Source organism: Dipodomys spectabilis, unplaced genomic scaffold (assembly GCF_019054845.1).
Source record: "Dipodomys spectabilis isolate Male_0828 unplaced genomic scaffold, ASM1905484v1 ptg000230l, whole genome shotgun sequence".
NCBI classification, from domain to species: Eukaryota; Metazoa; Chordata; class Mammalia; order Rodentia; family Heteromyidae; genus Dipodomys; species Dipodomys spectabilis.
Genome location: NW_024870907.1, coordinates 2,654,829 through 2,680,209, shown reverse-complemented (window position 1 = coordinate 2,680,209; position 25,381 = coordinate 2,654,829). Strand labels below are relative to the sequence as shown.

Genomic DNA, 25,381 nt, shown 5'->3' with positions numbered 1-25,381 from the left:
AACAAAGAGACAAACGGTACATGGTCTCCCTCATAAGTGGATGCTAAATCCAAAAGGTTAGGTGATACGACAAAACTAACAGGACTTAAGAAACAAAGAACTCCCGCTCATCTGGTTGAACCACTACTAAATATCCCCATGCTGCTGATCACAAATATGGTATATAACATGTGAACACTGTTATATATTACAGACTGTGGTAGACAATTTGCTCCAGGGAAGTTAGAATGAACTTGTGACTTTGAAATTATGTAATCATTTAATCACAACCAAAAAAAAAAAAAAGAACCTCGGGGAAGGGAGGGAGGGAGGGGATGGTAGGGGGAAAACAATGGAGGGGGTAACAATGTTCAAGAGGAAGTGTACTCATAACCTCACTCATGTAACTGTAACCCTCTGTATAGTAGCTTTACAATAAAAAAAAATAAAATGGTGGACTGGTGCTAGGCACAGGAGGCTCACACCTATAATCCTGGCTACTAAGGAGGCTGAGATCATGGTTTGAAGCTAGCCCAGGCAGAAAAGTCTGTGAGACTCTTATCTCCAATTAACCACCTAAAAACCAGAAGTGGTGGGGGCTGGGAAGGTAGCTTAGTGGTAATGTGCTTGCCTTGCATCATGAGGCCCTCAGCACCACATAAGCAAAAGAAAAAAGCCGGAATTGGCACTGTGGCTCAAGTGATAGAGCGCTCGCCTTGAGCTGAAGAGCTGAGGGACAGCTCCCAGGCCCAGAGTTCAGGCCCCACAACCGGACTCCCCCCCAAAAAAACAAAAAAAAAAACAGAAGTGGTGCTGTGGCTCATAGTGGTAGAGCACTAGCCTTGAGTGAAAAAGCTCAGGGACAGTGACCAGGCCCTGAGTTCAAGCTCCATGACTCACAAAAAAAAAAAGTGGTTATTTACATTGTGATAGCTCCCCTCCTGCATACTGATTTTCTTTTATTTCTTTTTAAAATCTTTGGTGATATTGGATTTTTTTGTAACTCAGGGCCTTGTTCCACACCTTAGCCATTTTGCTTTTAGTTATTTTCTTTTTTTCTTTTTATTTTTTGGTTGGTTGTGGGGCTTGAACTCTGGGCTTGGGCACTGTCTCTGCGCTCTTCAGCTCAAGGCGAGCGCTCTAAAAGCCACTTGAGCCACAGCACCACTTCCAGCTTTCTAGTGGTTTTTATTGGAGATAAGAGTCTCATGGACTTTCCTGCCCGGGCTGGCTTTGAACCTCGATCCTCAGGTCTTAGCCTCCTGAGTAGCTAGGATTACAGGTGTAAGCCACCGGCACCCTGCCGTTATTTTTCAAACAAAGTCTCATACTGTTTCCCCAGCCAGCCCTGGACCACAATCCTCCTTTCACCTCCCTCTGAGCTGGGATTACAGGTATGACTTGCCACCTCCAGCATCTTCAATGAGACGAGACCTTACTAACTTTTTGCCTAGGCTGGTCTTGAACCACAGTGTTCTTGATCTCTACATCCAGCCCCTATGTGTTTTGATGATGGTCATCTTGCTTTGTCTGCTAACGACTTTTCCAAACTTGTTGCAGGTGAGTGGTGAAATGCACGTGCCAGCACCGCCAGAGCCATTTCCTTTAACACCACGGGCTGTGGAAGCCAAAGCAGAGAGGAACGAAGGTAGCCCATGATGTCTCTTGTAACTGCTCTGCAGTTTGGTGGCATGCTGTGAAACTACCACAAATGAAGATGTCAGTGGGCACATCTGTGACGCCAGCTTGTTAAGCTGAGACGTGAGGATCTCACTTGATTCCACACAGACAGACAAACCCAACACACTCTTGTCTCCAGATAACCAATAAAAAGCCAGAGGTGGAAGTGGGGCTCAAGTAGGAGAGCACCATCCCTGAGCGGAAAAATCCATGTGAAGGTGTGATGCCCTGAGCATAAGCCTCAGTGCCCACACACACGCCAAAAACAAAGATGTAATACCGACTTCTGTGTGTTGGAGGGAAGCCTCAGCCCAGTATACACCAAAAACAAAAATGATATTAATCAACTTTTATGTGTTGGAGGGAAGAAATATCTAGGATAGATAGTAAAGATGACTGGACATGGCTGAACATATGAGCTCATATTTGTTAAAAAAAATGACATTTTGGAAGGCACACTCTAAACTGGTCAAAACAGAGTAAAATGACTGAAGAGTCTATTTCTGCTCAACACACTGTTAAAATGTCTGGATTTTATCAAGAGTATATGTTACTTTAATAATTAGAAAATGATTATATAAGTACTTGACACCTAGTGACTTATCTCAATTGCTGGCATGTTACACATCACTTAAATTAAGAACAAAAACATAATGTTTCCCCCCATAATCCTAGCTACTCAGGAAGTTGAGATCTCAGAATTGAGTTTTTGCTTGTTTGTTTGTTTGTTTGTTTGTTTGTTTTTTGGGTCTGGTCCTGGGGCCTGAACTCTGGGCCTGGGCGCTGTCCCTCAGCTTTTCAGCTCAAGGCTACCATTCTATCACTTGAGCCACAGCGCCACTTTCGGCTTTTTTCTTTTTGCTTATGTGGTGCTGAGGAATCGAACCCAGGGCCTCAGGCATGCAAGGCAAGCGCTCTACCACTGAGCCATCTTCCCAGCCCTCAGAATTGAGTTTTGAGGCCAGTCAGGGCAGACAAATCTGAGAGCTTCTTTAATTGACCAGCAAAAGGCTGTACTGTTATCAGTCCTCTTAATGAGATGAAGCCATCTTGGAAGACAAAGATTTTTCAGGAGAGAAGGAAAAGAAATGGAGGCGTATGTTTGTGTGTGTATGTGTGTGTGTGTATGTCTATGTCTGTCTGTGTCTGTGTCTGTGTGTCTGTGTGTATGCCAGTCCTGGGGCTTGAACTCAAGGCCTGGGTGCTGGCCCTCATCTTTTCTGCTCAGGATTGGTGCCCTACCACTTGAGCTCTCCACTTCCAGCTTTTTGGTGATTAATTGGAAATAAGCCAGCCCAAGCTGGCATTAAGCTGTGATCCTCAGGTCTCAGGCTTCTGAGTAGCTAGGATTACAGATGTGAGCCACCAGCTCCTGATTTAGCCATTTTAAAAGTAAACATTAAAATAACAGATGTCTTTGAAATGAAGCCTTACTCTGCCTCATAACCAGGATAGTGTTTTAAGTGGACTAGAAAACAGGACACTTTTTTTTTTTTCTTGTCGGTTGTGGGGCTCTTCAGCTCAAGGCTAGTGCTCTACCATTTGAACCTCAGCACCACTTTGGTTTTTGGGTGGTTAATTGGAGATAAGAGTCTCACAGAAGCCAGGCACTGATGGCTCACACCTGTAATCCTAGCTACTCAGGAGGTTGAGATCTGAGGATCTCGGTTCAAAGCCAGCCCAGCCAGGAAAGACCATGAGACTCCTATCTCCAATAAACCACTAGAAAACCAGAAGTGGTGCTGTAGCTCAAGTGATAGAGTGCTCGCCTTGAGTTGAAGAGCTGAGGGATAGCACCCAGGCCCAGAGTTCAAGCCCCACAACCGGAAAAAAAAAAAAAAAAAAAAAAGTCTCACAGATTTCCCTGCCTGGGCTGGCTTTGAACTGTGATCCTCAGATCTCAGCCTCCTGAGTAGGATTACAGACATGAGCCACCGGGCTGGGAAGGTGGCTCAGTGGTAGAGCGCTTACCTTGCATGCATGAGGCTGTGGGTTCGATTCCTCATAAGCAAAAAAGAAAAAACCGGAAGTGGCGCTGTGGCTCAAGTGGTAGAGCACTAGCCTTGAGCTGAAGAGCACCAAAAAAAAAAAAAAAAAAAAACAGACATGAGCCACCGGTGCCAGCCAACAGGACACATTTCTTAGCTCTCTGCATCCTTGTACCTAGCAGTATGGTATTTCCAAGTGTTGACTTGGGGGGAAAAGGAAAGTGTAAAATGCCTGAGCACAAGTTAGAACTCTGAACAGTAATATCTGTTAAAGAGATTGCTAGCCCTTTTATTCTTCAAAACCACTGGGGGAAAAAATCATTCCAGGGGTTGGAACCATGGCTTAGGTGGTAGAGTGTCAGTTGAGAGTGAAAGCTTCAGATCAAGAGTTCAAATCCCTGTTTTATTGTATTTTAGATTAAATTTCTCCTGATTGGGGAAGGGGATATAGAGAATATGGCTAATAGATGCATGTATGTGTCAAAGAGGAGAAATCACTTCTAATGTTCTATAGTATAGTAGGGTGGCTACAGTTGCCAATTGTGCTTTTCAACTGGGCATGGCAGCATATGCCTATAATCCCAGCACCAGGGAAGCTGAGCAGGAAGATCACAAATTCAGTCAGCCTGGGCTTCATGTTGAGATCCTATCTCCAAAAAAAATATATATGTGTGTGAAGTGGCACCACAAAAATAATAGCAATGAGTAGAATATAGAGCTAGAAAGAAAGGTGCTGGCAGGTAAAACTGGATGGGTGAGATGGAGGCTGAACGGTCGGCCGAGGCTCACACACTCCAGAGCAGGTTCGGGGCGTATGCTTTCTGCATTAATGTCAGTGTGTTGCGTTTCCAGGTATTCCAGAGCAAGGACCAAGTGTGGAAGGCCTCAACGCCCCAGGGAAGGCTGCTCTAGGTAATAGGCTGAGCGCCATTGTCTGACCTGTAGGGTAAGAGTCAATAAGGAAAAAAAAAAAGATTTCTGATTTTGCATTTGTCTTGGTGTCTCAGCTCTCGGGTGTATGTGTGCCCGTCCTAGGGCTTGAACTCAGGTCCTGTGTGGTGCCTTAGCCACTGTCTGCTGCTGCTGGCTGCTCTTGCTTCATCCGGACGCCTGAGATAAGCAGCTCAGCGTCCTGCCTCACTACGCAGCCACAAACTTGCCACTTGCTTCTCTCTCTGGGCTTACGACGTCATTATCAGGGAATTGTACTTTTAAATCTGCACATGTTACACTTTATGCGTTAAAGCAGCCACTGCTGCGCATCTAGCTAGCGTTTGCAGTCCCTGCAGGAGAACCGTGGTGCTTGCCTTCTGCTGCTCTGACTTCAGGTTCTCCTTTTGGCAGAAGTGTCATCGATCATCAAGAAGAAACCCAATCCAGCCAAACGAGGAGTGAGTACTATGCTATCTGTAGAATAAGCACTCGGTCGGCTCAGAACTAGACAGCCACTTGGTCCTTGAGAGGGTCATCTTTGATTTTTAATTATATAAGTTAAGATATAGTATAATAAGTGTGGCTTGGACAGCTGTATTTTACTCAGTGAAGTGGCTGTCACACAGATATTTTCTAGAATGTCTAGTTGACATTCCTGCGTCTCTGACAAAATATTTAAAGAAAAAAACAAAAATGGAGACCTAGGAGTTGCCCTGCTATGTGTGAACGCAGCTCCAGGCTGAGGGGACGGGAGGGGTGCTAGGTGGAGAACCATCCTGTCTGCAGGGATGCACTGACATGCTGTTCCGTGGAACTGGGGGCCAGGCCAGACTTCCTGCTGTGTGGTCTAGCCACCCTGCTTGATAGCCTGAGCTGCAAGGGCCTGGCCATGCCAGCCTCAGCCTCGGATGAAGCGGGGGACAAATGTTAGCATCCCAGGGTGGGTGGTGCAGGGACCAGCATTTGTTCCCTGCAGTTTCCAGGGTTTTCAAGGGCATTAAACACTCTTCTATGTGTTCCAGCTTGGGGCCAAAAAGGGAAGCCTAGGAGCCCAAAAACTGGCGAACAGCAGCTTTACTGAGATCGAGAAGCAAGCCCAGGCTGTGGATAAGATGAAGGAGCCGGAAGACCAGGCCAGGGCAGCGCCAAAGGAGGAGTCTGTGTAAGTGCAGCCCCCTCACAGCACAACTGTCATTCAGCAGCCCTGGACTGGCTTTCTGGATGCTTCCAAGGGAACATGTGGAGAGTGAGCCAGAGTGTCCTTGCGTGAAAGTCTCCATCACCGGCCTGGAGGTCAGGAGGGTGGCACCCGTGGCCAAGGAAGTAGCTGCAGGGCCTTCTGGGAGCAGTGAGGGCCAGAGAGGATGGAAGGTGCTGGGCATGGGTGGCCTGGGAAGATGCAAATCCAAACCACACAACAGCTTCAGTCCAGCGACGGTAGCCAGAGACAAAAAGACCAGGCGAGCCAGGCACTGGTGGTTCACATCGGTAATCCTACCTACTCAGGAAGCTGAGATCTGAGGATTGTGGTTAGAAGTCACCTGGGAAGAAAGTCCGTGAGACTGTCCTCTCCAGTAAACTACCCAGAAAAAGCTGGAGATGGTGCTGTGGTACAGCACTATCCTTAAGCACAAAGAGGCTCGAGACAGTGCCCAGGTCCTAGGTTCAAGCCCTAGGACTGGGAAGGAAGGAAGAAAGGAAGGAAGGAAGATAGAAAGGAAGGAAGGAAGGAAGGAAGGAAGGAAGAAGGAAGGAAGGAAGGAAGGAAGGAAGGAAGGAAGGAAGGGGAAAGAAAACCCTGACTGTCCTTCAGAAAGTCAAACCTAAAACTGGGTTGTAGCTTTGACAGGACCAGTACTTAACCCTCACTAGGCCCATTTCCACCCCAATACGAGAATAATAATAAGCGGCGCCATGCCACAGCGTGTGCCCTGGAGGAGCGAGCCAGGCACTGGTGCTCACACCTGCAGCCCACCTACCCAGGAGGCTAGGGTCTTAGGATTGCATTCCCAAACCAGTTAGGACAGGAAAGGCCACGAGACACCTACATCCAGTTACCCACCAGAGAGAAGTAGAGCCGTCAGCCTTGAGTAAAAGAAGCTGAGGGACAGTGCCCAGATCATGAATTCAAGCCTCAGGACTGGCACACTCTCTCATCTGTAGGGAGTGTCCAGAACAGGCCAGTCCATGCCAACAGAGGAGGAGGAAGGGGAGGAGGGGGAGGAACAAGAGGAGCTCCACTGCCACCAGTGGCTATTTTTTGGTGGTTTTTTTCTTATTTTCATGCATATTTTAGCTGCTTTATGTACTGTTAACAAATGCAGCTACCTTCCGAGGTTGGTTTTAAGCGTAGCTTGGTTAATGGCTATTACTGTGCCTCCAGCAGCAGGTAGGAGGGTCTCAATAGGCAACAGTTGTTCCATCTATTTGCCCTGCCAGCTTGCTGGTGGACTTAACAGGAAAAGCCAGCACTGATGTGGGAAATAGGTGGTTATTTCTCCTTCAGGACACCGGGGGCAGCACTGAGCCATGCACATGGAGATGCCATGGACTTGATCTCTTACCCAGAAGTTTCCTGCCCAGACAAAGGGGCAGGTTCACTGCTTGGGAGTAGGCTCTGACACACTTCAGCTGGAGTGTAAAATCAGAAGCCTGAGAAGAGCTTGAGGGTCGCAGGGCGGGCAGGACGGCTACTGCCTCCCTACAGCGGGAGGAACGGGGGATGGGCCAGCCAGGGAGGTTCTCTTCCCGCAGTGGGGAGGAGGCTAGAGAAGCAGAAAGGCCTGGATTGGCAGCGTCCTCAGGCTGGGAGCCACACCGCCCCCTTCTTCAGGTGTCTAATACACCACAAAAGCAGAGGTGCTGCTGAGGGATGGTGGGATCTGACTTTGGAGCTAATCTGGCAGCTTCCTTGGGCCCTGTTCAGGACCCTGAGGCCTGGGCCTGCATCCCATGCTCAGCTCACCTCTCTGTCCCAGACCTATGTTGGGCTAACCAGGAGCAGCATGCTGTCTTGCCCTTCCCAGGGACAGCTTGCTCTGCAAGTTAAGGTTTTCGTAGCTGTGAAAGAACGGTCCAGAAACCAGAGCAGCAACAGAGTAGGAAACTAACGCTTCAGAGCAGTTCCCTGACACAAGCCTTCTGGCAGTTTCTTGGGGGGATGGGGAGGATCTCTGGTGTGAGAGCAGGGGCTTCTAGGAGTGCCGGCTGGCCTCATGTCGCATCTTACCAGTAGAGTGTGTTCATTCTGTTTGTGCTCTTAGAGAATGCCAAAATCCTATTGCCTGTCAATAATTAAACTTGAACTATTTATACGCTAAGGAAGAAGATAGTCCTAATCTGTTCTGTGATAATAATCATATAAAAGAAAAAAAAATCTGCCGGGTTAAAGCAGACCAAAGGAATCCGCTCTGTCAGTTAGCAGGAAAGCAAGACTCACAGGTTTCCTCGGGAGACATCCCTTGTCACTCCCAGGACAGCACACGTTTGCATTACTGCTGCAGTTTTCCATGTCTCTTATGAGGAACTCATGACATTTTTCATGATTTTTGTGAAATGGATGATAACTTACAAACACAAGGTAGGCTTATCACTTGTCAAGACACCAAAATTCTTTTGCTGCTTCCTGATAGGATGTGATACTACTGTTAATGTCAATAGAGGCAGTTTGCTTTGTGGAAAAAAATTAAGTATGTGTTGCGTATTTAGAAAAGTATGAGCAGCTATCTTTTGTCAAGGTTATTTTTATTTCTTGGTGGTCCTGGGGATCAAACTCAGGGCTTGCACCTACTGCACGGCCAGTTCCGCTGAGCTGCGCCCAGCCCCATCTCTGTATCTTTTGATGCCTTCAGTGCACTGTCTGTGCAGGTGTTTGGTGAGCAGGTCGGTACAGGGCTGGTGGTGCTGGTGTCTGCTGAGTAAGTGTATTCATCCTCTATCACAGCACGGCAGCATGGCCGAGCCGCCTCTGCCATCCGGGCAGCAGTCACCATCCACCGCCACTGTTCTGAAGGGGAGGCATTGAGGCAGACATTAGAATATCAGACAGTGAAAGCTCCTCAGAGCTCAGTTTGAAGAGCAGCCTCCACAAAGAGGCTGAAAAGTCATTTCCGTTTCCTGGAGCATCTGCTCAAAAAGATACCTTTTAAAAAAAAAAAAATGGAGGGATGGGGCTGGGAAGGTGGCTCAGTGGTAAAGTGCTTACCTTGCATGCATGAGGCCCTGGGTTCTATTCCTCAGCACCACATAAACAGAAAAAAACCGGAAGCTCAAACGGTGGAGCGCTAGCCTTGAGCTGAAGAGCTGAGCGACAGCGCCCAGGCCCAAAGTTCAGACCCCACCACCAACAAAAAAAAAAAAAAGGGGATGTCAGTGGCTCACATCTGTAATCTAGCTACTCAGGAGGCTGAGATCTGAGGATCATGGTTCATAGCCAGCCCCAGCAGGAAAAATCCATGAGACTCTTATCTTTAATTAACTACATAAAAGCTAGAAGTGATGGTGTGGCTCAAGTGGTAGAGCACAGGCTTGAGTGAAAAAGCTCAGGGACAATGCCTAGGCCCTGAGTTCAGGCCCTAGGACCAACACACACATAGACACACAGCCAACTTGCCTTCTTAACTGGTAATTGTGGAAAGACCCGTGGTTTGGCTTTGCACTCACTGAAGGAGTGTTTGTTCTTCCTGGCAGTGTGTCGTCCTTACGATTAGCCTACAAGGATCTTGAGCTTCACATGAAGAAAGACATGAAGCCCGGCGTGAGTGGTCGAAGCCAGGCGGAGGCAGAGCGGCTTGGCATGGGCTTTGGGGCCTGCAGAGGGTATGTGAGACCGCCTTCCCCTCCAGCACAGAGTGTGACGCAGGCCCTGAGTGCTGAGCGTGACTGCATCACACTGGGCTGAGCTTGCTCAGCTTTGGCGGGTGGCCTGGGTTCCAGTCCCTTCCCAGCTGCTCCCGCTTCTCTGGCACTCCATGGAGCATGACAAACCACTAACGAGGTTCTGAGACAGGGAACAGGGCACAGCTCCATTAAACCCGCTCCCGGCAGTGCCAGGAGCATCCAGTGTGTGCCGAGTCCGTGGAGCCACCCCTCCCCCCCAGAGATCCCATCTCCTCAGAGCTTTCACACACACACACACACACACACACACACACACACACACACTTTCATTGTTGCTTTTTTTTTGGGGGGGGGGGGGCGCCAGTCGTAGGGCCTGAATCTGGGCCTGGGCGCTGTCCCTCAGCTCTTCAGCTCAAGGCTAGCGCTCTACCACTTGAGCCACAGCGCCACTTCCGGCTTTTTTCCTTTTGCTTATGTGGTGCTGGGGAATCGAACCCAGGGCCTCAGGCATGCAAGGCAAGCACTCTACCACTGAGCCACCTTCCCAGCCCTGTTGCTCATATTTATCTTTGTTCAGAATATAGCTTAAAATATTCATTTGTATCATTTATAAAGATAAAAAATATTAGCTGAAAACTAGGCACTAGCAGCTCACACCCATAATCCTAGCTACTCAGAAGGCTGAGATCTGAGAATCACAGTTCAAAGCCCATCAGGGCAAGAAAGTCCTTGAGACTCTTATTTCCAATTAACCACCAGAAAACTGAAAGTGGTGCTGTGGCCAACAACAACAGTAAACGTAGCTGAGTGTGGTGGCTCATGCTTGTAATCCTAGCTACTTGAGAGGTGGAGATTGGGAGGATTACAGGCAAGGCCAGCCGGGGCAAAAAGCAAGACCCCATCTCAACTAGTAATTGGACAAGGTAGTGCATATCTGTCATCTCAGGTATGCATGAAGAGTAAGTGGGAGGATCACAGTCCACATTGGCCTGGATTTAGACACAAAGAGAATAATTAAAAGTAAAAAGGGAGGGGCTGGGAAGGTGGCTCAGTGGTAGAGCGCTTGCCTTGCATGCATGAGGCCCTGGGTTTGATTCCTCAGCACCACATAAGCAGAAAAAGCTGGAAGTGGCGCTGTGGCTCAAGTGGTAGAGCGCTAGCCTTGAGCTGAAGAGCTGAGGGACAGCGCCCAGGCCCAGAGTTCAAGCCCCACGACTGACAAAAAAAAAAAAGGAAAAAGGGAGAGGAAATTTGCTCAAGTAGTAGAGCACCTGCCTAGCAAGTGTGATATCAACCCCTAGTACTTCCAAAAAGAAAGTATCTGAACTATATGTACGTATAACTTTTCCTGTTGTATTTTCTCAAGCGGTGTTTCACACTCCGTGACATCAGATATGCAGATCATAGAGCAGGAGTCTCCTACCCTGGCAAAACCAAGGAAGAAGTACCACGAAGACGACGAGTCATACTTTACCTCGAGCTCCAGGTATTGTGAACACTTCCCGCCAGGCGCCGGCGCCTGCAGCTCAGAGCCCAGAGCTGCCCGGAGGCCACGCAGCCTTCTAATGATACATTGCAGGAACAGGACACACAAACATGTGTCAGCTAAAACCTAGTTAGGAAGTTATTTCTTTTCCTATCAAAGCTTGTATGTAAGGAACTATACAAAGAATATTGTCGTTGACGTTTGCCCTAAATTTATCTCCATTTATTTTAAGTCCTGGTATTCTACCAAAAAAAAAAAAAAAACTTACCAATTGAGTGTGCCTTCGTGACTTGCACACTGTCATTTTTACCTGCCTTTGATACCCTGTGTAAGGCACGGTTTCCGTTAATAGGGCTTATTTCCAATCATGTGCTTTAAAAAGATTTCAGTACACTGTATACCAGATAAAATTCAGTTGTAATTGGATTTGGAAACCGCATGTTGAGTCATTTCAGAAGGAAGCCCCAAGGGAGGGAAGGAGGGAGGAGGGAGCCAGCCAGCCAGCCCTGGGTCACAGGAAAAGGCTCCGCTCCACTGCTGCTGGCTCCACCCAATGCCTGCAGCGGGCAGTGGAGGGAGAGAGTAGTCCCTCCCCAAGGGTCGCAGGCTTGCTTTTGTCTTTGTCATTGAGGGGCTTCAGGCTGACCACCTCTCTGTGAGTGAACCTCGCTGGTTACTCCCTCCTGGGACTCCTTCTGGGCCTTATATGGCCCTGTAGGTCCAGCAAGAATTCTAAGGCCTTGTTGCCGTGGAGACAGCTGTTTACTTGGCCACCTGGGAACAAGTGCTTTGTTGATGTGGACCAGGTTGTCCTGTGCTGGTGACTTGAGACCAAACACCTCTCAGTGTCCTTGATTGGTGACCGCTGTCAACAGAGCAGAGCATGGGCAGGTCCTTTGAAAGGACCTCAACAGACTCTGAAAGCCAGCCAGTTAGTGCCACAGAGCGCTCTTATTGCTTCCAAATTATTCATCAGCCATTAGAACTTGCAGATTATGAATTATGGAGAGTGCTATTTTGTCCATCCACTGGTCTGGTTTTCTGCTGAGCTCCATTGTTCCAGGGTGTAAACAATAGAGTGACAGGCTGACTTCCCGGCACGCGGCCCTGCAAGCCTCCCGTGCCCCCAGCAGCAACGCAAGCAGCCATGTGTCCTGGCAGGCTAGGGCTCTGCACACACTTGGAGGCGCAGATGTTTTCAGGGTGGAGTGAGCATGCAGCAGGGGGCTCATGGGAGAAAAGGCATTGGAGTCTGGGATCTAGAAACCAAAACATAGGATGGCAGTGACAGTTGGCAGTGGGAAGCGAGGGGAGACCTGAGGAGAGACGGGCCCAGGGCCCAGTCTCATCCTTGGGAGGTGGGGAGGGGCAGCGCAGGCCTGGCTGGACGGCTGTGTGACCCCACTGGTTGCCCTGCTGTAGGTGCGTCCTGCCCTGTGGATGAGCCCTGGTGAGTGCAGCAGACAGGGAAGACCCAGGCAGATGGCTTCCTGTCTCCCCGGAACACTGGAGAGCCCAGCAGTTAGCTAGCCAGTGCTGCTCCCATCCATCCCGTGAGAACTCTGAATTCTGTGATGCTAAAGTGATGTTAAATCCAGAGTTCTTTTGTTGTTGTTGTTGGTCATGGGGCCTGAACTCTGGGCCTGGGCGCTGTCCCTCAGCTCTTCAGCTCAAGGCTAGCGCTCTACCACTTGAGCCATAGCACCACTTCTGGTTTTTTCTGCTTATGTGGTGCTGAGGAATCGAACCCAGGGCCTCATGCATACAAGGCAAGCACTCTACCACTGAGGCACCTTCCCAGCCCAAATCCACAGAGTTCTAAGTACCAGATCTCAGAGTTGAGAGGAACCCAGAGGCAGGGCCTCCGGTGGCAGGTGCTGGCCAACAGCCTCCAGGCGGGGCTGAGGAGCACAGAGCCCGTCCTTGGTGCAGGCTGCACTCAGGGAGAAAGTGATTATGACTCCCAGCAACTTGGAGAGCCACGCGTGTGACCTGCGGGGCAGCCGCGCTGTGCGCAGGTCAGCCAGCCACCTGACGCACATCACCCTGCACACAGCAGAGAAAGTCAGCTCCTCGAGGGTGATTGTTTAGAGTCTCCGGGGTTCCCCTTGTGGCACCCGGACTTTCCGGCTGCAGCATGTGGAAAACAACTTCTCCTGGAGCCTCAAAGAGAGGGCAGGTCGGGTTGAGCAGCCATTAGAAAGGTCTTTGCCAGGGGCTGGGAAGGTGGCTCAGTGGTAGAGCGCTTGCCTTGCATGCATGAGGCCCTGGGTTCGATTCCTCAGCACCACATAAGCAAAAAGAAAAAGCCGGAAGTGGCGCTGTGGCTCAAGTGGTAGAGTGCTGGCCTTGAGCTGAAGAGCTGAGGGACAGCGCCCAGGCCCAGAGTTCAGGCCCCATGACCAGACCAAAAAAAAAAGAAAGGTCTTTGCCAACCAGGCGCCGGTGGCTCACGCCTGTAATTCTAGCTACTCAGGAGGCTGAGATCTGGGTGTGAATGTGTCTTAGTGGTAGAGTGCTTGCGTAGCATGCATGAAGCCCTAGATTTGATTCCTCAGTACTACATACACAGAAAAAGCTGGAAGTGATGCTGTGGCTCAAGTGGTAAAGAGCTAGCCTTGATCAAAAGAAGCTCGGGGACAGCACTTAGGCCCTGAGTTCAAGCCCCAGGACTGGCACAAAAAAAAAAAACAGGAAAACAGTGAGTACCTTAGAAGTGACGTGGACCCGGTCTGCGTCTGTGCGTTGGCCACATCTAGTCACTTCCGGAGGGAGTGACGTGTGGTCCCCAGACCTGGAAACAGGCCCCTGTGAGGCCCTCCTGAGCCGCCGCCCCTTCTGTCCCCATAGGTACTTCGATGAGCCCTTTTCTAGCTGGGATGACAGGACGGACTCCTACTGGAAGAGAGAGAGCAGCCGAGAGCCTGAGGTGGCCGTGAAAAGCGCAGGCTCTGCAGACAGGTATGTCTGGCTGCAGGCTGGTGCGGGGAGGCAGCCGGGTCTGGGCAGCGCCCGGCCGTGGCACAGGCTGGCTTCGTGGGGCTCGGCCACATGCTCTGCTTCAAGAGCATCCTTTGGACTCGCGGGAGCCACACTGATGGTGCACCCCTCAGGGAACCCAGAGTCCTCTTTCCTGGGGGTCCACAGGTTGGGGTGCCCTGCACCAGAACTTTGCCCCATTTGAAGGTGCTGCTTGCACACCCCTGCCTACCAGGGGTTAGGCCCTGAGTTCAATCCCCAGCGCTGCCCAAAAATAATAAAGTAGGAATGAGAAGGGCCTTTGCTGGCCACGAGCTGAGCCGGCTGTGGATGTGCCCGCTGCAGACCTGCCCGCCGGAAGCCCGAGCCCGAGCCCGCCCACCACACAGATGAGGCCCAGAAGAAGTTCGGCAATGCCAAGGCCATCTCCTCAGACATGTACTTCGGAAGACAAGCCCAGACTGACGTAAGGGCCGGAGCGTTCCCGGGGGGAGTCCCAGAAGCAGGAAGGAGCCCTGCCCGCACTGCACCACCACCAGGCAGACAGTGGCGACCTGCATTGGTCTGTCAGCTGTGCCTGGGAGCCCCATCTGGCAGGCCACTGGGAGAGATAGGGCCTCTGCTGGCGCCTCTGCTCCGGGGCTGCGTCCTAATGCTCCCCTCCCCTGTCTTCCTAGTACGAGACCAGGGCCCGGCTGGAGAGGCTGTCGGCCAGCTCCTCCATCAGCTCAGCCGATCTGTTCGAGGACGAGCAGAGGAAGCAGGCGACAGGTGAGCTGACGCCCGAGGCTTCCACGTCTGCTGGCCTGAACTGCTCAAGCAATCCTCATCCCACCTTGTCTCCCATGTGAGCCAGAAAGAGCCGTGGTCACTTGTGGGGCAGGGTGGGGTGGGGTGGGGAAGCGCCCTGTGGCCTGCCCATCAGGTGGTGTCGGGGTGAGCGTTGTTCGGCACGCTGTGGCCTTGCTGCCAGGGGCCTGTCAAGTAGGCGGTTGGCACATGCGGTGAGGATTGATGAGACTCAGGGTCAGGTGCCGCTGCTCAGCACTGGGCACGCAGCCGGGGCCGCGGAGGCCTCGCATGACCTGCGGGGGAAGCGGCATGCGGAGCAGGCGGTCGCAGGAAGGACACGCAAGTGGACGTGGTGCTGGTCACTGGGGGCGGGGACTGGCTAGGCAGGCAGCCTGGGACTGACCTGTGCACATCCTGAGGTCATCCTTTCAGAGGGGAAGCCTGGCACCCATGCGTGGTGCCATCTGCACCCTTGTTTTCTGCTCTGGGGGAGCTGGCTTTGTGGGAGGAAGGCTGTGCGTTTTTTTCTGCATGGACTGACACTGTGGGTGGCCACGTGGCCTTCCAGTGACAATGTCCCCAACACAGAAGGTCATGCGGTGGCCAAGCGTCGGGCTTCCCCAAGTGTGCTGGGTGTGGCAGGCCCCAGCGTGGCCCTCGCACACCTGGGCCCTGCTGGCTGTGGTGGGTGTGGGAGTGGCCGGCAGGTGGGCGGTGGTGAGGGAGGGGGACAGGTGCCTCCCTAGCGCAGAGGCGGGGGGGGGGGGGGGGCTGTTGCTCTATGTCAGTTGGTCGGGTGGGGCGGGCATGAGCCTAGCTTACATCCTCTCTCAGCTCCGGGCCTCTGTCGTAACAGCTTCCTCTGGGACTCACCCCTGGCACAGAGCGCCGGGCTGCCACCCACCACCCCCATGCCCGCGCTCAGCCACCTCGCCAGAGCCGGGGTGGCCAGGCAGCTCCTCCAGGACATTAAAAACCCCACAGGAGGCCCTGGGAGCGCCTCATTCTCCTCTCTTCGTGGCAGAGGTGTGCGGCCACAGAGGAAGGTCTGCTAGCTCGTCCCACCCCGCGTGGGCCCCAGACAAAGCCTGGTCTCTAGAGTTTTTGCACATGGGCACAATCGCCCCAAGACGCCGGCGGTGGGGACGGGACCTCCTGCTCCATCTTGCTGCGCCTCCTCTCACACACGTCTGAGATTAGTGCCCCAAATGCGAGCGCAGCGGCCTGCCTGCGCTCAGTAAATATTTGCTTTGCATTCAGAGGGCATCTCAGCAGCGAGCCAGAGCTGGCGCGGAGGGACGGCCTGTGCGCCTTGTCCTTGAACTCAGTCCCCCTTCGCCACGCCCCCCGGTCCCTGCCATAGGCGCTTGAGCAAGTGAAGGAGAAATAAGGCCGCCGCCGGCGGCAGGCCTGAGGTCACTCTGTGGAGTGGGCCCGGGGACATGGGCTGCATGGTCTGGGAGGGGACAGGAGCATTCGGGTCCCAGTGACAGAGCAGAGCCAGCCCCGTGAGAACTGCTGGAACCGCGAAGCCCTGGCCCACCAGCCTCCGTTTCCTCCAGGAAAGTGGATCCTGGGCATCCAGGCCGGGCCTGCTGCTCTGGGGTGCCAGGACCACCGTGGGGACCCCTGGTCCGCAGGCTCCACACAGTCACTGGCCTGGTGCCTTGGGGCTCCCAAGTGGGATGTGGGCCCAGAGTGTGGGCGCCTTGGGGCCTGTGGTCTCTGGAACATGTCACTCCGTGGGGGGTGGGGGGGCATTGTCACCTGCATGTGGGTCTCCAACAGTGCAGGGCCGGGTCACAGAGGTCGTCGCCGCCGCCGCCGCCACAGTGCCTGGCTGCTCTCTGGCTCAGAGGAGCCGCTGGGGTCTCGCCATTAAGTTTAATGCTCTCATCATCGCGCAAGTGCTTTTCTCTTGGTTCCTCTCCATTTCAAGGAAGTTGGCCCCTGAATTTCCATTAGCGATCCATTTTCTGAAGTGCTGAGAAGTTGTGCTGCACCCCTCCCCCACAGATCCCTGTGCTCTGTCCCGGGTGCCCCCCCCCCGCCCCCCCAGCCAGGCCAGGCCTGGGGACTCTGCACAGCCTCCCTCCTTCAGGGCCGCTGCCCCTCTCCCTCCTCCCTCCTCCCTCCTCCTTCTTCCCTCTTCCCTCCTCCCTCCTCCCAGAGCATCTTTCAAGGGCTTTTGTTTTTTTGGTTTTGTCCCTGCCCAGGGGGTTCAACTCGGGGCCTGGATGCTGTCCTTGGGCTTTTCTACATGAGGCTGACATGCTACCATTTGAGCTTCAGCTCCATCTCTAGCTATTTATTTTCTTCATTTTTGTTGGCTGTGGGGCTTGAACTCAGGGCCTGGGCACTATCCCTGAGCTTTTATGCTCAAGACTAGCACTCTACCACTTTGAGTCACAGCTCCACTTCTTGTTTTCTGGTGGTGCATTAGAGATTAGGTCTCATGACCTTTCCTACCTGAGCTGCCTCCAAGCCATAATCCTCAGATCTCAGCCTCCTAAGTAGCTAGGATACAGGTGTGAGCCACTGGCACTCGGTTCACTTCTGGCATTTGGTGGTTCATTGGAGATGAGAGTCTCATGCACTTTCCTGCCCAGGCTGGCTTTGAACTACGTCCTCAGCCCTCAGCCTCCCGTGTAGCTAGGATGACAGAGGTGAGCCATGGCACCCAGCATCTTTCAAGTCCTTTAAAACACGCTGTGCCCTGCCACTCACACACCTTCAGGACCTCCTATCCAGGACACCCTCACTGCGCCTGCTCAGCCCCCTGCACATTCCTGCCTCCCATCGTGGGGAGGCTGTCACCTCTCCAACACTCAGAAGCCTGTTCCTCCTCTTCCCTGAGCTCCTGGCACAGGACTGACCAGGCCTAGGAGGGAAGCCCTCAGTGGTTGACCAGGGAGGGAGGGAGTGAGTGAATGAATGGACAAGCCGCTCTCTGCTCCTGAGACTTGCCTGACTAGCACAGGAGCCGTGGCCAGTACTAGGCAGTGGGGTGGGTGTCTGCTTCCCACGCGAGCCGTGGAAGCCAGCGAACCCTGTGCGGGTTCCTCCCAGCCCGCTGCCGCCCTGCTGCTTTCTCTCCGGGTGGGGCTGCCGACATCCTCCGTGCCGGCCCCCAGGCCTGTGGCCCTGGGAAGGAACAAGCAGTGGTCTGTTCTATACACAGGAAACTACAACCTCTCAAGTGTGCTGCCCAGTGCCCCCGACATGGCGCAGTTCAAGCAGGGCGTGCGGTCTGTTGCCGGAAAGCTGTCTGTGTTCGCTAATGGAGTCATGACGTCCATTCAGGTCAGTGACCGCTCGGTGCTGCTGCCTGGCACCCTGTGTTTGCTGCACAGTGAGTCTGGTGACGCACACGTGTCTCGCTGTGTAGCCTAGTCTGGCCTCGAACTCGAGATCCTCCTGCTTCAGCCCCTGAGTGCTAGGCTGTGGTCCGGGATTGCAGGTGTGTACCACCACACCTGGCATAGGCTTAAAAGGTTCAACTCTAGGAGATTTGGTACTGGAATCATAATCATAATTACCTAATCCCCACCCCATTGAAAGAGAAAATTATTTTAAAATATTACAATTTTCTATCATGTCTATCTGCCTAGTTTTATAGCCTACTTTTCTCTCTTACTCTATCAGCATGTCTACGTAATACAAATCTCTCCAAGTCAGACATGGTGGCTCACACCTGTAATCCTAACTACTCAAGAGGCAGACATCAGGAGGATTATAGTTGGAAGCCAACCAAGACAAAAACTTTTCCACACCCCATCTCAACAGATAAACTGGGCCTGGTGGTACATAGCTGCCTCTCCAGTTAATGCAGAAGGCAGAAATAGGATCACGGTCTAGGAACCTGAGGGAAGTTAGAGGCTCAGCTCAGAGGCTTTGCCAGTGGGGGCGTGGAGAACGTCACTCTGTCATTTCGTGACTGCCCAAGGATGGGGACTTACCTCGAGCAGTCAGACACCGGCCTAGCAAGCCCAAGGCCCTGAGTTCAAACCCCAGCGCCACCTACAAGGACTATAACAGAACTGCTCGGCTGGGCATAGCGTGTGTATCTTTTCAGTGAAGTAGATGGGACCCACTTGTATTTAACAAATGAGGCCCTGTCAGATCATGTGGAAGGCGGGTTCTGGAACCTTTGTTTTAACCTCAAATTATTTTAGAAGGATTCTGTATACGAATGTGTGGCGTATGGCTCTGGGCATGCGTCTCATGACTCGGATGGCTCCCGCAGCCCCTGGCCCAGGCAACGGTGGGCAAGCAGGGAGCGGGGAGAAGGCCTCCCCACCCCAAGCTGGGGCCACTCCCTCCCCTGCCTCAAGAGGTCTGGCTGCAGCAGTGTCCCATTCGTAGCGCCCCCGCTGCCCAGCCACAGACGCCCACCGCCCTCGTTTACCAGCCACCCCTTCCCATGTCCCCAGTGGGGATTTGGAGGCACAGAGGTTCCAGACACACTCCTCCACCTCCCACCTCACCTGCTCCCCCCAGCCCTGGGCAGGGGCCTCATCTTCCCCATCCTCCCCAGCCCCTCCCAGCTCCTCCGCAGCCCCTCCCAGCCCTCACCTGGGCCAGAACCACGCCAGGCCTTGGGTGTAGGACCTGTGCCCTGCCCCAGCCAAGGACCCCCGGGAAGTGCTGGCGATGGGGCAGGGGCACCGTGTGTGTGTGTGTGTGTGTGTGTGTGTGTGTGTGTGTGTGTGTGTGTGTGTGTGCGCGCGTGCACGCGTGCGTGCCTGCAAGCGCGCATGTGTACACGCACACAGTGACCCAGCTCTGCTTCTCTGCACAGGACCGCTATGGCTCCTGATCCTGGATCGACACTGTCCACCCTGGAGAAACTCGCGCGCCCGTTTGCTTCTCACGGCCTGCTGCGCCCTGGCAGCAACTCCAGAGCCCAGGCCTGCTGCCTCTCCTCATGGTACATGCCCCCTTTTGACTTTTACTGTTTCCTTGGAGAAACCCCTATTTTGGATGTAGCCGTTCTCTCGCCCGTCTGTCTGTCCGTCCATCCATGCTTGTTCCGCTGGCATGTGCGCACCCACCTCTGCCTCATTTTCCTAGAATCTTCAGACCCAGCTCCCCTCTTACCCCTGCACGGGGGGAGGGCTCCCCATGGACCGTTGGCCCCGAGTCACCTGAGACCAGGCTAGCCCCGGGCAGTGCACCCCACACAGGCCACCGCCATCCCGGGTTCCAGGCGCACACAGAAAGCTGCCCGGCCGGCGGGCCGCACTGCCATTTCCACCAGCTGGGCATTGCCAGCCTTTGTAATGGACTCTACCGACCCAAGACCACTTTGCAGCCAAGCACATCTGCCAAGCCAGCTCCCGCTGCCCGGGGCGTTGCTCTTAACAAGCCCGTGCTGTTGGCTAGACGGGCGCTCGTGAGGGGCTGAAGTCGATCGGTTACTGGGTGAACAGACCAAGGCTCCGGCCTGCCAATGCAGACGCTACCTGCAGCGCGGGTCACACTTTCCCGCTCGATCGTGCTGTTCAGAAAGTTCCAGATGGGTGCAAATCAGCAAAGAAAACATCATCTGGCTGTGTTTTAGACAGCATTAGAATAGATGGCTCGGCACAGTGAAATACATTTGAAGTTTGATGAACCGAAAAACCTGATTTCAAAAGAATATTTTGTGAATCTTTTCTTACAAGCTGAAATTCGTAGACTTGTCAGTACAATAAACAGCCACAGCAGATTGCGTTGCCTGCGGGTCTTTTCTGAAGGCCCAAGGTGCCATGGTGACAGGTGTGGGGGGGGCCTGCTGGGACAGCACAGGTGTCCTCCCTCTGGGAGGGAGGGCTGCTGTGTGTGTGTGTGTGTGTGTGCGCGCGCGCGCACGTGTGTGTGCTGGGTGTGTGTGTGTGTGTGTGTGTGTGTGTGTGTGTGTGTGTGTGTGTGCTGGGTGTGCTGGGTGTGGTGTGTGGTAGGCACTCACTCCCGGAGGCTAGGACCAGAGGAACGAGACACTGAGGCCGGTCTGGGAGATGTGGTGAGACCCGTGTCATGAACAGAACCCAAGGCATTTGTTTTCTCTCAATCCTGGAGGCTGGGATTCCTGGGTCCACCTGTTGGGGTTCATTCTGGACAGGGCCTCCCTTAGCTGCCAGTCTGGCTTTACGCGCGCCCTGGGGCCTGGGGTCGCTGCCTCTCCCTCTTGTTATTGCTCTGTGCCCGGTTCAGGCTCAGCTCACTACCTTTCCCCAAGGTTGGACGCTCTGCCCTGCCCCCCAGCTACATGGAAACACCATGTGGGGCGGGGCCCATGGGGATGGGGGTTCCACCGCTCTCCCCTCCCACGAGCTGTCCCCACTGACGGGGAGAGAGGGGTCCCTGTCCGAATGACCTCCTCCACCCTGGGCTTGTGGCATGGGCCTCACCCACCAGGCCTCACTGGCTGCAGGCCAGGCGGGACCGTGCCTGGCTGGGCTGGGTTGGGCCAGGCCTTGGGGGACCGGGCTCTGCGGAGGGAGAGGGGAAGCATGGGGTACTGGACTGTGGGAGGGGGTGCGGGCTGTGGGGGGCTGTAGGGGGCGGGGTGGGCTGTGGGGGGCTGGGCTGTGGGGGGCCGTGGGGGTGGGGTGGGCTGTGGGGGTGGGGCCGTGGGGGTGGGGCGGGCTGTGGGGGCGGGCCCGTGGGGGTGGGGTGGGCTGTGGGGGCGGGGCTGTGGGGGTGGGGTGGGCTGTGGGGGGCTGTGGGGGGCGGGGCCGTGGGGGTGGGGTGGGGCTGTGGGGGCGGGGCCGTGGGGGTGGGGTGGGCTGTGGAGGACGGGGTGGGCTGTGGGGGGCTGTGGGGGGCGGGGCCGTGGGGGAGGGGTGGGCTGTGGGGGCGGGGTGGGCTGTGGGGGTGGGGTGGGCTGTGGAGGACGGGGTGGGCTGTGGGGGGCTGTGGGGGGCGGGGCCGTGGGGGTGGGGTGGGCTGCGGGCACCCAGCCACTGCGCAGCCACAGACCTCAGCTCACGCGGCTGAGGAAGAATTCATTTCTCTTCTTGGCCTGCTCCTCCTTGGGCGTTGTTGTCCATTTCGTGATGTCCGCGTTTCATAGGTTAGGACGGTATTAATGATCAACGGAACACACGTGGGATTTATGAACTGACAGAGTGAGTGTGGGTCGCGCTTGCTGCTGGTCTGGCCAGCGGGAAGCGGGAAGCGCTGGGTCCAACCCACCAGCCGGGAGGGGGGAGAGCGGGAAAGGAGAGGGGAGAGGGAGGGAGGGGGACGGAGGGGGAGGGCCGAGGCTGCAGGTCACCCCACACTGCAGCCGCAGGACAGTGACGGGAGACGCCACTTGGGGGGTGGCGTCACAGACCCCTCAGTGCCGGTTCTAGGCCGCCATCCACATCCGCACCTCGCCCACCCTGGCTCATGAGCCCCACCCACCCCTGACCGCCATCAAAGCCTCTGGCCAGAGCGGACAGATGATAAGCCCACCGCTCCGATGCTGGTGGCCGGTGGGCGCCCGCTCATCCTGCCCACCCCGCCCCGGGCCGCTGTGCCTGGTGAACCCCTCCACCCGCCGCCGCTGTGCCTGGTGAACCCCTCCACCCGACCCCGAACCACCCACCCCCTCCACCCGACCCGAACCACCCACCCCCTCCACCCGACCCCGAACCACCCGCCCCCTCCACCCGACCCGAACCACCCACCCCCTCCACCCGACCCGAACCACCCACCCCCTCCACCCGACCCCGAACCACCCGCCCCGGCCAGCGCACCGGCCTGTGAGCGCTGCACTCGGGGATCCGTGCCCAGAAGAGGAGCTCCTGTCCCTGCCCCCTGCATGTGATCTATCGCCCTGTCCCCAGGCCTTTCCCCTCCTTCCCCCCCCAAAAAAAGGCATTCAGTGGCTTTGACAGCAGGTGTGGCACAGATGGTGCAGCAGACAGACAGACGGACAGACAGACAGGTCCTCCCTGGCATGTGGCAGTCCCACGGAACCGCCAGGACCTGTGGGAACTCGGGCGGACAGGACTTCCAACCTAGCAAGGCCCTGCCTGGGCCCTGGAGGCTGCAGCTGAATTCTGGTCTTTGGAGTCCCCTCCCTGCCCCTGCCCCCCAAGTCCCCGATTCCTCTCGCCCCCACATCTCCCGCCACAGGTCAGCCGGGTGCCCGTCCCCCCTGCAGGGCAGGCAGGGCCCCTGGGTGCCCGCACCGGGGCCTGGGTGAGACAGCCCGGTGTGTCCTGGCCCTTCCAGCCGGCCCTGCCCGTCCCGCCCTGCCTGGTTCTCCCCGCCACCTCAGCCCAAGGCACGAATCTGCAGCCCTGGGATCAGGCCGGGGAGATGGGGTGGTCGCTGCGCCCTGGTTACTTGGGGGAGGCTTCGCTGCTGTCAGAGGGAACACAAAGAAGCCAAGAACAAGGCCAACCTGGGAGGACCAGCCGCGGGAGGCGGGGGCAGGGAGGGCTGGCGTGGCCAGGATGCTGGCTGGAGCCGGAGCTCGAGCTGGAGGAGGGGCTGCGATGGGCTGGAGACACAGCCCAGGAGTTGAGCCAGTAAACCCTTCAAGGCCGAGAGGCAGAGGCCAGGCCGGTGCCTGCGCCTCACTCCTGTTCTCTTGGCTATTCCAGAGGCGGAGATCTGAGGATCACAGTTCAAAGCCAGCCTGGGAAGAAGCACAGATGGGGTGGGGAAAACATAGGGGCCGTTTGTAAGTTAGAGGTCAGATGACGAGCCGCAGAGGGAGAAAGGAAGCCCCAGTGCACCCCAGAAAATAGAGCTGTGACCGTAAGAGAGGCCGGCAGGCATGGTTCTGTATCAGCTAAGATTTGTGTTCAGTTGCTAACAGAAGGGAGAGTGGGCCCCACAGTGTCACCAAAACCTGGTCCTTCCCTCCATCCATTTCTCTGCCAACTTGGTGGCATGCCCTTCGTCTTCATGGTCCCCAAGTGGCTGCCTTAGCTCCAGCCATTCACTTTGTAATCCCACACTAAAGAGGACACGTTTCGCTTACATCTTACAGGTCAGAAGCCGCAGGACCTCCAAGCCCCTCTTCCCTCCCTCCCCAGGTGTGGGGCTGGCCTGTACTAGCTCTGATCAGAAGCCATTGTTCTAGAACGCTTCGGGGAACCTGGTCCCGCCCACAGTCTGGGAATGCTGTGAGTGGTGTGCGGCAGCCGGGCAGCCACGTCTGAAATCAGATGCCAGTGGCTTCAAAGGCCCTGCCCGGAGCCCTGATCTGCGGGAGTCTCATGACCCTGCCCTTCTGGCCTGGAGCAGTTCCCCAGGAGAAACTGAGCTGGGAGGAAGGCCAGGGTAGCACCCCACCCCCCCCCCAGCTGCAGGCCCCTCGAGAAGCGCGTGGGTACCAGGACTGGGGACCCTGGGGACCAGATTGGCCATGTCAGGGGGGCAGGTGCCAGGCCCTCCCGGTCAGGGAGGAGACCAGGCAGCAGGTGGCTGGCTGTGGCCTGAGCCCCGCCCGCCACCCCGAGCCCCTCCCCATCCCACGGACAATGAGGGGGCTGGCGGTGACCGCGCCTGGCCCTGGCCTGACCCCTCAGCCTCGGTGGCAGGGATGCTACCACCTGCTTGGGACAGCTGGGCCGGCTCGGAGCCGCAGCGGACAGCGAGACCCCGGGCCGCCCTGCGCCGCGGGGGCGTCGGCCAGCGGCCAGCACAGGGCAGCGCTTGCCTGCGGGGCCGGCCATGCCCACTTCCCTCCAGAGTCACTGCCATGTTTTGCTTGTGGGCAAACATTTAATCTTGGCTGAAATCAATGGGGCCTCTCCACCTAGCCAAAGCAAAGCTTCCCGCCGCTTCCTGCTGCCTGGCCGAGGGGACAGACCCCACCTCACCCCCAGGCCGCAGGGCCCTGCTGGGGGGGGGCACTGTGGCCTCCAGGTGGGGCGCCTCCCAGATGAGGCCAGCCTCGTTATGAAAAAACAAAAGTGACACTTTGACTGTAAAATCCGGTATGAAAGGGAATCGGAAGAGTAAAGAAGTCAAGCTGCAAGGGAGGAGCGGCGCACGCCTGTAATCCCGGCATCGGAGGTTAGCTGGGCTGAGAGGTGGGAAGACACCCTGTCTCAAAGAATAAATGAAAATGTCCAAGGGCTGGAGGCAAGGCTCGAACGGAAGAATACTTGCCTGGCAAGAATCGTAAACTCAGGCCTGGACACTGTCCCCTAGCTTTTTCTCTCAAGGCTGGTGCTCTACCACTTGAGCCACAGCTCCACATTGAGCTTTTTGCTAGTTAAGAGACTCTCAGGCTTTTCTGCCCTGGCTGGCTTTGAACTCCAATCCTCAGCTCTCGGCTTCTTGAGTAGCTAGGATGACAGGCGTGAGCCCCACACTTTGATCACAGTTTTCAGAGGAGACAGACACGCCTCATTCAGAGTGCTTTGCTCACTCCACGTCTGTGTGTCCATTCACACCCCAGCTCACAACTCAAGGCAGCCCACAAGGATGGCGGAGGCCACGCAGGGGAGCGGCCCGGCTGCAGAGGGCCAAAGCTGAGCGCCCTGCAACCTGCCCGCTTCCCAGCGCCTTTGACCCTTCCTGCTGGCAGGGGGGGGGGGGCAGCGGCGGGCAGTAGGCTGTCAGGATGCTTTGGCTTTGGTTTGGCAGTGCTGGGCAAATCCTGTCCCACCAAGCCTCACTCCAGCCCTGGGTCTCCTGAGGAGGGCAGGAGGCAGCTGAGACTACAGGGTGGAGCCTCCGGAGCCAACCCCCCCTCCCCCCCCCCCCCGTT

The 25,381-nt window shown here is 55.3% G+C and overlaps 1 protein-coding gene across 1 annotated transcript in view; it reads left to right on the top strand.

Moving 5' to 3' along the window:
* The window catches only part of Arfgap3 (ADP ribosylation factor GTPase activating protein 3), a 42,038-nt gene extending 21,651 nt beyond the window's left edge, over positions 1 to 20,387 (top strand). Inside the window, exons 6-16 of the mRNA XM_042698008.1 lie at positions 1,540 to 1,627; positions 4,500 to 4,559; positions 4,992 to 5,038; positions 5,603 to 5,742; positions 9,270 to 9,398; positions 10,786 to 10,905; positions 13,756 to 13,866; positions 14,230 to 14,350; positions 14,562 to 14,655; positions 17,858 to 17,979; positions 19,478 to 20,387. Coding sequence (XP_042553942.1) covers positions 1,540 to 1,627; positions 4,500 to 4,559; positions 4,992 to 5,038; positions 5,603 to 5,742; positions 9,270 to 9,398; positions 10,786 to 10,905; positions 13,756 to 13,866; positions 14,230 to 14,350; positions 14,562 to 14,655; positions 17,858 to 17,979; positions 19,478 to 19,495 — 1,050 coding nt within the window. The 3' untranslated portion in view covers positions 19,496 to 20,387. The remainder of the gene's footprint in view (positions 1 to 1,539; positions 1,628 to 4,499; positions 4,560 to 4,991; positions 5,039 to 5,602; positions 5,743 to 9,269; positions 9,399 to 10,785; positions 10,906 to 13,755; positions 13,867 to 14,229; positions 14,351 to 14,561; positions 14,656 to 17,857; positions 17,980 to 19,477) is intronic.
* The last annotated feature ends 4,994 nt before the right edge of the window (positions 20,388 to 25,381 follow it).